The sequence below is a fragment of the Populus alba genome, chromosome 14 (assembly GCF_005239225.2).
Source record: "Populus alba chromosome 14, ASM523922v2, whole genome shotgun sequence".
NCBI classification, from domain to species: Eukaryota; Viridiplantae; Streptophyta; class Magnoliopsida; order Malpighiales; family Salicaceae; genus Populus; species Populus alba.
Genome location: NC_133297.1, coordinates 6,499,152 through 6,511,354, shown reverse-complemented (window position 1 = coordinate 6,511,354; position 12,203 = coordinate 6,499,152). Strand labels below are relative to the sequence as shown.

General features: G+C 33.8%; 1 protein-coding gene, 1 long non-coding RNA gene and 1 pseudogene across 3 annotated transcripts; 2 read left to right on the top strand and 1 right to left on the bottom strand.

The window, feature by feature from the left end:
* The first annotated feature begins 402 nt into the window (after window positions 1-402).
* LOC118041904 (gibberellin 20-oxidase-like protein) lies at window positions 403-3,326 on the top strand (annotated as a pseudogene).
* LOC140954498 (uncharacterized) lies at window positions 832-2,688 on the top strand. The gene is made up of 3 exons (XR_012167819.1): window positions 832-932; window positions 1,841-1,922; window positions 2,523-2,688. It is a non-coding gene; the product is annotated as an uncharacterized lncRNA (long non-coding RNA).
* A 908-nt stretch (window positions 3,327-4,234) lies between the features above and the next one.
* LOC118041648 (transcription factor EGL1) lies at window positions 4,235-8,834 on the bottom strand. 2 transcript variants are annotated; one of them, XM_035049105.2, is made up of 8 exons: window positions 8,412-8,834; window positions 7,765-7,971; window positions 7,515-7,611; window positions 7,353-7,367; window positions 6,577-6,633; window positions 5,542-6,447; window positions 4,762-5,184; window positions 4,235-4,497 (listed from the first exon to the last, which is right to left on the bottom strand). In XM_035049105.2, the coding sequence occupies exons 1-8, from the start codon at window positions 8,534-8,536 to the stop codon at window positions 4,423-4,425; spliced, it is 1,905 nt and encodes a 634-aa protein (XP_034904996.1). In that variant the 5' UTR covers window positions 8,537-8,834; the 3' UTR covers window positions 4,235-4,422. The 2 variants fall into 2 exon arrangements, with proteins under 2 accessions (XP_034904996.1, XP_034904994.1); XM_035049103.2 differs by having other exon boundaries at window positions 4,236-4,497; window positions 7,720-7,971; window positions 8,412-8,832.
* Window positions 8,835-12,203: the final 3,369 nt, after the last annotated feature.

Genomic DNA, 12,203 nt, shown 5'->3' with positions numbered 1-12,203 from the left:
CCCTTGACAATTATGAACCATGTGATGCATAGGGTGTGGGATTGATGAATTGGAAATAACGTGTAGACAATCATAGGATGCGAAACACTCTTTATCAGCAGCCTATTAATCTCTTTCCCTAAACACAACTCTCCAAGATCAGCTCAAGCGGGCAAAGGACTAAAACACTAACATCCTTAGCTCCCACACTGTAACTCAGCATTTCTCCTGAAGCAATCAACACCTTCCCTATACTTCCCATTCTTAACAAAAATCGAAGCCATCGCAGTACTCCACAACACAACATCATCTTTATGTTCTACTTGATCAAATAATGTAAAAGCAACGCCATCAGAAGCTAAATAAAACCCAAGCAAAACAGTCAAGACCTGAACTTCAAGCTCGAAACCACATTGAATCACAAAACCAAGAGATAACCTTATTTTGTTTTTACAACTAAATAAGCATAAAGTACCAATTACACTAACTAAAGTCACTAAATTTGGCCTGGGAGAGGGTTTTGACAAGAATTGCTGTGAATCAGAATTCAGGGATTGCCTTGGTTATCTGAGGATTGTAAACTACACACCACCGAAAGTTTGGTAGACGAGGTTGAGGGACTTGGAATGCATACATGAGCTGTGTGACCATTGTATACCAAGATGAAGTTGGTGGACTGCAGGTGAAATCTAAGGAAGGGAAATTGTAATGTTTTGAGTTAAAGGGATAGGAAAAGGCTAGAAAGCACTTGGTAGCTTAAAGAGAGAGAGTATAAATAAATAAGGGTATTGTAGTAATTGTATAAAATAATAAATATAAATAGAAAAAAAAAAAAGAAGGATCTGAAAATTTGAAGAACAAACCGTGAGAGAGAAGGGAGGAAGAAGAAGAAGAAGAGAAAAGAAGGGAAAATAAGGAAAAAATGAAGAGATTTGGAGGAAATAAGTAAAAAGGTAAGATTATGTATAAATATCTGTTAATTAAGCTTTAAATTTCGGTTTTGATGAATGTTAGGGTTTTGAGAATTTGTGTTTTGTTTAAATTGATGAATTAAATTGAATGATAGAGGTTGATTATTGTGGGTATTTGATTATTTGAATGATTTTGAGAGATTGAATTAAAAGATGATGAGTTTTAGTTATGATTTTGTTTGAATGGTGAATTTGTGTTAGAAATTTGGAGAGAACAGTGGGGTTTCTGTTAAAATTCTGGATTGGAGGTTGAAGATGATGAAAATTCATTTTGGTCCCTCAATTTGCGAAAATTACAGTTTAGTCCCCGAACTTTGGAAAATTACAAATTGGTCCCTGGAGCATATTCCGAGATTCTGAACAGAATAACATATGAATTATGGACAGAATTACTGTATAGATAAGAGAATTTAACACTTTCAATTTGGTCCTCCAATTTGACAAAAATTACAATTTAACCCTAAAATTTGGTAAAATTTCAGATTGGTCCCTAGAGCATAATGATACATCCTGGAAAGAATGGATGATTAATTAAGGTCAGAATTTCAGTATATTCATGGATTTATGACAAATTTTAGTTTGGTTCTCCAATTGATAAAAGTTACAATTTGGCCCTAAAAATATTAAAAAATTCCAGATGAGTTCCTAGCTGTAATATTAGCTTTTGTAGATTAGTTTGATGAATAATTAAGGGTTATTTAGTGAATTATTACCAATTTTATTAGTTGTTTTTATCTAGATTTTGGGAAAACCGTTAGATTTTGGGTTTTTTGAGAAAATTGACTAGTTAGTTCAAAAAATATAGGGTTATGTATACACTCTTACGTAAGTGTATTAAATAGGTTAAATTTTTTTTGAGTCGTTTTTGAATATGTCTCCTTTGTATTCAGATAATTTTAATATTCTACCGGCAGGACGTCAGTAGGATTTCCTTTGGTTTCAGCTTGTGAGTGCTGTTTGCTTTTGAGTCAGGTGAGTGGATAATTTTTCATATGCATGAGAAATAGTATAAATATTTGATTTGTTAATATGAATTGAATCATGCTTCTTGATTATATATATGTTGATTATTATCTTTGTTATGATAAAGCATGATCAATTATTGAATCTGAATTCTTGATATGAACCAACATATATTTTGAATTGACTTCTTAATTGATAGCTCCTCATTTAATTGATGTCATGAGTTGAGCTTTGAGATATGAATATGTTTGTTAGATTATGATTATGAACCTATATTATGTCAGTCAGAATACCCATGCTAACAGGGTAGTGTTAGTTTTTGTGCACATCGTATCTAAACCTAGTTGGTCGGGGGAGTCACCAACCTGTGTGGACTGATCATCCCACAGTACGGAGCCTCATGCTCATTGCATTTTGATTTTCTAACGAACTTTACCATATAATCTTCTTGTTATGGCCTATTTGAGAAACCTTTCTATAAGAACCTAAAGCCATACTTGTATATATATTTCTCATTACTGTATTACCTCGTGTGTGCGTGTGTGTGTATTGAACGTTATCTACTCACTGAGTTGTTGAACTCACCCTCTCATTATTTATCCTTTTCAGGCTTATAGTTTGATAGCAGGTCACTTTTGTTGAATCTTCCGAACCTGCTTTTTGGTTGTAATTTGTACATTCTTTTTTGTCAAGTTAGTGCTCCAAAACTATGAATATATATGAACTCTTGTATTAAGACAATTAAATTATATTATAAAGTTAGTTTTGTTGTTAATGTTGCGTTAAACTCTGATTGGGTTGTTTAAAGGATTGTATGTAAGTTTGGGTTCGCATAGGTTTGGAACCTTGGAGGGGAACTTTACTTATGTGCCGGTCATGGATCCGGGATTCGGGTTGTGACAGAAATTGATGGATACAAGTCCATGTGAGCAAACTTTAGTGGTAAACATGTACATATATATAGGAGATATGTTGCCAGCTTGGAGCAACGACAAATTAAGATCATCAGAACACCGAATCATTTTTGAAGAAACCAGTTAACCGCCTTTCTCTAGCCTTTTCTTGGTGTTTTGAGGATGAGAAGGTAATCTTGGCACCAAGTGAAGTAGTAGGAGAAGGAAACGTGAGGATCTAAGAGCCATTTGTTTGTTCGGATTATTTGGAGTTTATAGAGAGCAGCGAGAGAGGGAAGTTTGAGAAGGTTGGCTTCACTGTTAAGCATTTTGCTCTTATTACTCTCTGAAAGTCATGGCTGGAAAATCCAATTTCAAATTTTTCCCCGTGTATTTGGTCACATTGTTTGTAATCTTCATTCTTTAAAAAGTTAGGCTATTAAAGTTCGTGGTTTATGTCAGAAATCTCTAGAAATTGCATTTCTTAACTCTTAACCTCTAAGTTAATGAATGGTTTGTCTTGAAGGATTTCGAGTTGAAGGGGAAGAACAAAACAAAACAAGGATTAGTCGGGTTTGAGAGCATTGACCTGAGGTTGTACAGTTGGAGTTTCAACTTCCAAATTATGTGTTTGTGAATTATATAATTCTTGTATTTATGTGCCTATGAATAAATGGAGATATAATAATAGCCAACTCTAAAAGAATCTAGAATTTTTCTTTGTTTTAATGGATTTGTTCTTGCCAGGTCACCAGGATATCCAACTTATGCCTTCAAGATCAATTCGTTGAGAAATAAATGGCAGGATTGCCTTAAATTCCATAAAACTTTGAGCATCTAACATCATAATGTTTCTTTATGACATCAACAGATTAGTGTCAGAAGAGACAATGCAATTAGTCATGCTAAACCCAAACCCCACTCTGATCTTTCTGTAAATGAGTGGCCGAATATGCTTTTCTTCACCCTTGAAATCATGACCTTCCTCTCCAAGCAAGAGAGTGTACATTGCATCATATTTTAATACAGGCATATTGTTTTAGTTTATGGATCTTTTATAGGTTAATTACACCCTGTTTTATAGTATATCTAAGATATTCAGTTTTAGCTTACGTAAGAATTCTAATTATAGCATTAGTCGAAGGTTTTATGTGCTTGTCCCTCTTGTACAGTAATATATTTCAAATGGCTACTGAGATGTCCAAGGGTTGAAGATTTTGGTGCAACGAGATTTCTTTGAGTGTGATTTGGGGTAAGAATCACTCGGATTTGGCAGGCTTTTCAAATTCTTTAGGACCTGTGATGGACCTGAAGAAACAAGCAGCAGCGCACAAAAAGAAGGGTATCTTTCAAAACAGCACTTGATTGAAAAGATTTTCAAAATGGTAGATAAATCACGTTGAGCCCCATCACTCCTATCAAGTCACCAGTTGAGCTAATTAGCTAGCACTGCAGTTGAACATTTGATAATGGAGAAAAGGTTAAGAAGGACATTGAAGTTTTGCAATTACGAGTTCATGCAGTTACTGCTACAAGTTACATGAGAATCTAAGAACTAATTTCTACTGCATGGAGAAATCTTTCAAGTTCCGGTTGATAAGTTGATAAATGACGACTCAAGTCTCGCCGACAGTTTTCCAAAGTGCTTGTTTGATCATCCCTTCCGGTGAAACTGGCGCCGCCCCTCTAAACTGAAACCAAGCATTTTGCCGACAAAAAAAGGGCATTAGTGTATGTATTTGGAAACAGCTTCGATGACAATGACTTCTTCTAAAGGCTATATAATTCTTATAAAGGTAATAATATAATTTCAGCTTTTAATACATATTAGACATCATATTTAGTCTAATCAGAAGTCATTGCACCTCTAATTTCTTACCTTCGGATTTCTAATGCATCTGAAAAACAAAAGATATGTAGAAAAGGCAGTTACAGGGTTGATCTTCAGCACAAACCTTAGATTTCAGGGTCAACGTGAAAATGCCATCAAGAGTGGATGAATGAACCGAAAACACATCCAACTGCCGTTTGTTGGCTTCATCCAAGATATCGAGCAACATGTACTCCCTGTAAGGACATCTCATCTCGATGAGAATCTCCTTCTCTTTCATGCATACTTTCAGATCTACGGGCATGCCATCCTTGGGAGCAACCTCATCAAGCTCTAGTTCAGCTTCATCAATGTCACGGGCCTTCCTCTTGTTTATCCAAGGCTTCTTGATGCCATGGTTATCTGATGTCCGGTCTACCATGCCCATGTAACTCCTGGATCTTGCCTTATAATCTGTCGAGCCTGTGCAAGATTCCAGTTCTGCTACTCTTGACTCAAGCTGTCTCGGGTAATTAATGGTGTCGCTGAGGATTGATGCTTTGTCAATCTGTACAAGTATGATCAATTTTTTTAATGTACAGCATCATTAGAAATTCAAGGATCAGAATAATGAACTTCTCAGAAATAATATTATCTCAGAGCCAGTTTACAAAATTTAGCAGAAAAGCAGGCAGAAAATTTGTTGAGGAGAAAAGGTAGAGGTAAATGCTTTGAAGGCTATTTACAAAAACTAGTAAAAAACCAGTAAAGCATGCATCTAGTTAGAGGTTGACGACTGTTTTCCACTTCTCCAAAAATGTATTAACATTTTTCACGGTAAGATAAGTCTGAAGAATTATGAAATCTCCGGTTACTATCAAAATCTCCATAATAACATGATTTCCAACAAAGGCAATGTAATTACCTCATTAATAGAAGCAACTATTGACTCGAGTGCTAGATATTTTTCATTCTCCTTTTGTTTTTCTGATTCAAAATGCAACTTGCATGTTCCACAGCCCTCCAAATTCTTGAGGCAATCTTTTCCTGCATTTTCCTTGCCAGACCTAATAGAGTGACCACCATGCATCAAAGGTGCTGCAAATAAAATCTTTTTCAACATCTTCTGTTGTATTCGTGGCTTATAGCCATCAGCTGCTCCTTTCTTCCAACCAACAAAACTGGATTTGTAATCGCCACTTTGGAAACATGGATTTTCGATCAACTGACTTGAGCTTTTCAGAATAACAAATGCAGTTCTTCTGTAGTGCAAGTCATCATCAGCTCCAGGATCTAAGGAGCTCAATTTTGTGTGGTTTCCTTCTTGAAGTACTTTCAATTGCAGGTGGGATATGTTTTTGCCCTTGGAAGAGGGTAGAACCTTTCCTTGCTTCAAAAAAACCTCTGTTATGCAATCACTTGAATTCATAGAATCTCTAACATCATCGCTGAATTCATCATCCATGGAATGCCAGCTTTGAACTTGAGATGCTCCTTCCTTTAAATCTTCAAGCATGAAGGAGTCTTCAGTCACCAGATTGTGCTCATAGCCATATGAGAAATCATCAGGAGAGTTCCTGTTGAATTCTTCACACACATTTCCATGCAAGTAGTTAATTCCCTCCTGCTCAGATTCTATATCTTCTGTTGGGGTGTACAGATTCTCCAAAGCCAGTGTATCAACTATCTCATGGCTGATCCTGGTAGACATTGGGTCTTTATCATCATCCTTGTTATAAGCAGCAGAGAACGATTTCTCAGAGCAAACAGGCTTTGAGAAGTCTAATAAGGAGGCTTTGATATGCTGAATGAGACCGGGGTCTTCTGCGACCTTGAAATAAGTCAAAAACAGAAGCAAGAGCACAATTAAGGCCTTCATAAACCGTTCCATTACATTTATGGTTTATACATATATTCTGAATCAGAAAGTCATTGATCTATTTTCAAGACAGGAAATTACCAGCTCAGTCACACCTAGCTCTATTACTCCCTCAAGATAGGGAAAACACACCACAGTCTGCAAAATTGAAGTCACAAGCCAGGCGATGTCAGAGCAGAAAGATAACAGATGTGATTGGGCTATGGGTGTTGAACTTTTAAGCAGGTAAAATGATATTTTTAAAAATCCCCGTTAAGGTAAATAGCTTTCTCCTTAATTTAACTTGAAAAGTAGTATATGGACAGTAATATTGAAGAAGAGGGGGAAATTATTATATGCCAGCATGTTGCAACATTGCTTCTTAAAGTTAATTCTTCAGAAAACATATAGCATGTCAAAGAACCATTTCAATCCAATAGCTTAAGCTTTTATGTAAGGTTTCAGGATTTGATTTATATTATTTTCTAACACACCTCCTCAAGTAAAAGCTTTTTAGGCTTGAAACTTGTATAAGCTACATTATCTTTTGCTTAACTTTTATCAAATAAATAAGAGTAGTGAGAATCGAACTCATGACCGCTTAGTTATCAAGGCTCTGATACCATGTCAAAGAACCATCTCAATCCAATAACTGAAGTTTTTAGATAAGATTTCCAAATTTGATTTATATTATTCTCTAACATAGCAGTCTTGAAATTGACATATCTTATGAACTCAAATCTTATTTCAGTAACATGTAAAAAGAATGCAAAACAATGTGAGGTGGCCAGAGAGAAAAGGTCGATGCAGGGAGATGCATGTGTAAGCGTGTCCATGGCATTCACATCATGCATTCATATACAAATAGACCTTCTTACCTGAATTGATGCGCTCTAAGGGCAGTGATGGTCCAGCCACAGAGAGAACATAACATAGAAAAACAAAAGTCAGATCTCCCTCATGGCATGTAAGATATAACGGCTATTAGATCAGTTGAAATGTGCTTTAAATGCGAAACAGAAGTCGACAAGGAGACCAACCTTTGCGAGTAAAGAGCGAGAGAATACTTTGCTATCTGCATATTGAGCATTGCACAACCAGATAGGCTGTTTATTAGCTAATGCTCTTCCTGGCAACCTGTCAACAATTTGAAAGAAGAATGACAATCTAAAAGCATTATTATATGACCACATTATCGAGAGAGAAAATAAGATCTTCGGATCTCAGTAGAAGGCAGATTAATACCCTTCACCAGGATTGAAAACAAAGGACATGCAAACCAAGTAATACCACTCTTCATCTGACAGGTCCTCTGGAGACAATGCAGGAGAAGACCTCTTAGCCTGCAGGCCGGTCTCACCTCCAAGGAGAGACTCGTAAAGTTCTCTCAGTTGCTCACTTCTCTGTAAGCCTATTTTATCAGCTTTAAGCTCCATGGCTTCAACTTTCCTAGTCTTGATGTCTCCATTGTAGAAACCATCACCCCACTCCAGTACCCTAAAAGAACATGATTACATAGTATTTCTCAGCCACGGAGAGACAAAAATGAAAAGCCATCTCAATTAACTTTTCAAGGCTGCATTGTGTTACCCAGATGAAAGGAAGGATCTTAAACTATCCTAGCATCATCTTTTTAACAGGAGAGAACTCTTACAGCCCTAATTTTCATACTGTATCATTACAACATCTACTGCAGCAGCAAATCCTTAATCTCTTACTGTGATTTGCTGCTGCAGTATGTGTTGTAAGGACTATCACTAGAAAGAAAAGTTTTTATCTTGGATATAGTATTTTCATCATTAAGTACAGAGCATATGAGCACATCAGTGAGAACCCAGATATGGAAATTAAGAAACAATAAAAGAATTGCAACACCGAATCGTTGTAAGAAGAAAAGAAGAACTTTCGAAGTTTAAAGAGAAGTTCAACTAATGTACCCTTGCTGTCTAGTTGACTGTGACCAGAAAACTGCGTAACTCCACTGCACACTCCTTACAGCAACTGCGAGCTGTTTCCTCAAGTTATCTGGCACCACCTGCTGGCCCTGGACAACAGGAGCCATTGCCAAACAAAGACAACTACACTCAACTTACAGAAGTGAAACACTTCTTCTCTAACACACTAGACAAGCAAGAAAGCTCTGGCTGCTAACTTTTAAAGCGGACCCCAGATGGTTGTTTGCTTTCAATAACGTAAAAATAATGGAATTTGGAAACACCCCTAGTGGAAATTTGTCAAGCAACCATGCCCTTGTAACCAATCAAGCTTTGATTTTTATTTTATTTTTTGAATTTTTGTAGATACATGGCATGCACGCCATTACCTCTGTCATGGGGCACCTTGGTTGGTGGCAGTGGCACAATTGTTTTTTATATCGTCCAGGAAGGACCAAAAACTAATAAAACTGATATGGACTCGCATTGGTTTTTTCCCATTTAAGAGGTAGTGGACATATTTTGTGGTTATATGGGGGTCAAGACGATGCTGAAATTAATGAGCAATTAATGAGAAGAATCTATTGGACAAGGTAACTGATGTTTATTTAATCTAGAAAAGAATCTCCCTTGGCCTTCTTGTACTTTGATGCCTTGTCATGGAATGGAAATGCCATTAGAACAATACCCCCCATTTAATAAAATAGTCTGTATTTCGATTATTAGGAAAGGATTTCACTTTCATGCGCAACAATTTCTGAAGTTGCTGATTATCTTTCTAGCTCGAGACCATGCTAATTTATCAGAAAATTCTCTTTCTGGAACATTTGTTTCCATCAAATGGATGAATCCTAATAATGGTTGACCCGTGTTATACTCTGGATTTTATTAAAAAAAAACTTGATATAAAAAAAATATTCAGGTTTTGCTAATGTTTTTTTTTCTATTATAAAAAAATTAATTGTGATAAAAAAAAAATATAAATCAATTAAGATAACTCGTCAAACACATGATACAGGTCATGAAAATGTGAATCTATCTAATAAAAAATATTCGATGTTGAAGGACTCATAACTTGAGTCACAAGACGAAATAATCATAAAAAAAAATAAAAATAAAAAACAACCCGATTTAACATTAATTTAACATGTCAAAACTCATAATCCTTGTCTTAAGACCAGGATACCCCGTAAAAATTAAATCAAAACAGATTATAAAATTCAATTATCAACCAACTCAATATTGAATTATAAAATTAAAATAAAAAAACACAAAAACGATTAGGTTAACTTGCTAAACATAATTTCTGAATAATTAGGTTGAGATAACTTAATAAAAAACAAACCAAAATAAATTATGAAGCTTCCATTCTCAATCAATCCAATATTAAAGAATGATATTGGAGGAAAAAATTCAATTAAAAAAAAAAAGTCAACTAGACTAACTGACCAAACTCATGAACCTATATCATTAGAGTTGGACAATTCAATAAAAATAAATTTAATATTAAATGATAAAATTATATAAAAAAAATATTATTTAAAAAAAATCAATTAAAAAAAAATCTTGAATTAACCCGTCAAACTCATGAGTTGTGTTATGAGAGTAAGCCGACCCGCAAATTTACAAATTCAATATTCAAAGATAAAGTAAAAAATGAAAAAGCATTAATAGAAAAAAAAATATAAAGTAATTTCTAATGAATTAATTTTGTGACAAGTGTCCTTGTACTTTTTTTTTTAGTTTTTTAAAAATTTAATTTAATTTAATTTGTGAATTTTTTTATATAGATAAAATTAGTAATATTCATTGCTAAAAGTCGTGTAAATCTATTATTTTCTCAACCATTCATATACAAATTAATATATTTAAAAGAGGTTTATTTCTAATCTCTTATAGGATTCGAATACCAAGCTAGTAGTGATGTGGAAATCAAGAGCAAATCCCTACTTGATTCTTGGTGCCGGTAACCATAACTCGACAAGCAGCGTCAAGAGTCAAGCCAGGTTTCATCGGTAACGAGAAGCCATGTTTCTGTCAAATATTATTTTAATGAACACGTGCTTGAGAGGGGTCTGCAAATCAATCCGGTGAAGCAAAGTCAAAAGAGGAGAGATACTAATTACCGACATTACATCATGTGAGACAAACTATATTTTAACCCCTATACATTTAGTAATGTTACACTTCAATCCGTGTAGTTTAATTCTTCCATTATTAACATGTAACCAAGGCTGCAATTTCTAGAAATTTATAGCTAGCTATTAATTAGTAGCTAATTGAAACTCTACCTCCTTTCTAAAAAAAATTATCTTTGTGTTTTAAAAGTATTTCTTAAAAAAATAAATTTTTTATGTGTTTTTATATTGTTTTGATGTGCTAATTTTTTTTTTTAAATATTTCTATGCATTTTCAAGTAAAAAATACTTTGAAAAGTAATCGCAACCACGATACCAAGTGAGCTATAAATCAATAGCAAAAAAGACATAAAAATGCTACCTAGCAGTGGTGGAGCCGGGATTTTTTAAATGAGGAGGCAAATTACTAATAATTATTTAATATTGTATGCTATATAGACATGTGTTGTATAAAAAAAATTTATTTGAAATATATATCAACTCAACTCAAGTAAAATTAATTTAGGAAAACTTTTAAAATAAAAAACTTACATTATAATTGTTCTCTTCGAGATTTTATATTTTAAAACTGCTTCATAATGATTTTATTTTTAATCTCATTAAAAACATCTTTCTCAGTATATAGAACAAACTTTCATTTATCTATTTCTAAATCTTTCAAGGATTAGAAAAGTTCTTGGCAACAATTCTATGCTGATATATGGTACATAACATCTAAAATCATAGATTAAAAAGATTGTCACAAATTGATGTTGTTCTTGCTGACTTATTGTTTTGTAGAAGTGGATTAAACATAAATATTAAATGTTTTCTTTTTAATTTATCTATCATGCCCCTAATTTTTTTAATTGTCATGTACTTTATTTTTAATCACTAGTAAATTCATCACCATTATTTTTTATATGAAATCCATAGAAAAATACTTATCAATTTATCAAAACTCATTTTAATTCATCTTCATTAGCATATAATATTATCAATACACATATTAATTCAACAAACCCATAAATTATTATAAACCCCAATATTTTTAATAGCTAATTATAAAGAAATAAAACTAAAATTAGATAACAAAACAAATAAAAAAGATGAAGAAAAAACTTTTCTAAAGCATAAAGTATAAGAGGTCATTTGCTTAACTAATTAATAGCCTAGTGCTTGAAGAGAAATTTTATAGAAAAAAGAGAGACAGGGACAATAGTGAAAAAAGAAAAAGAATTTGGATCAATTAGTAGTAAATAAAAAAAAAAACCATGTAAAGCTATTATATTAATATTTTAATATAAAAAATATTTTATATATAAAAAAAAAGGGGCAATTCTTGCCTGTTGTGGCTCCACCACTGCTACCTAGACAAGGATATTAAATTTCATTCCTAGCGATGTAGACGTTTTTCGATTCGCATTTAAACCGGTCCATTTATAACATTCTTTTCTCACAGGTACAGTCAAGCTAGTGGCAGAAAAGGCACGGCGAATTAAAAAAAAAAAAAAAAAAAAGATAAAAAAGAGAGTTCTTCAGGGTGTACGAACGTATTCAATTGCGAAGACGCCAGAGCGATGGATCCATTATTGGAGAGGGGCCAAGAGACCGGAAGAACGTGATCGATCATATTTTTGTTAGCTAAATCCCAAAAAAAAAAAAAAAAACTAGTCTT

Excerpts from the sequence above, each read along its gene's own strand:
- LOC118041648 (XM_035049103.2), bottom strand. The coding sequence starts at position 8,536 with ATGGCTCCTGTTGTCCAGGGCCAGCAGGTGGTGCCAGATAACTTGAGG. Across the intron at positions 7,972-8,411 it reads CAGTCAACTAGACAGCAAGG|GGTACTGGAGTGGGGTGATG; the intron begins GTACATTAGTTG and ends ATGTTCTTTTAG. Across the intron at positions 6,448-6,576 it reads AGCTAGGTGTGACTGAGCTG|GTCGCAGAAGACCCCGGTCT; the intron begins GTAATTTCCTGT and ends ACTTATTTCAAG.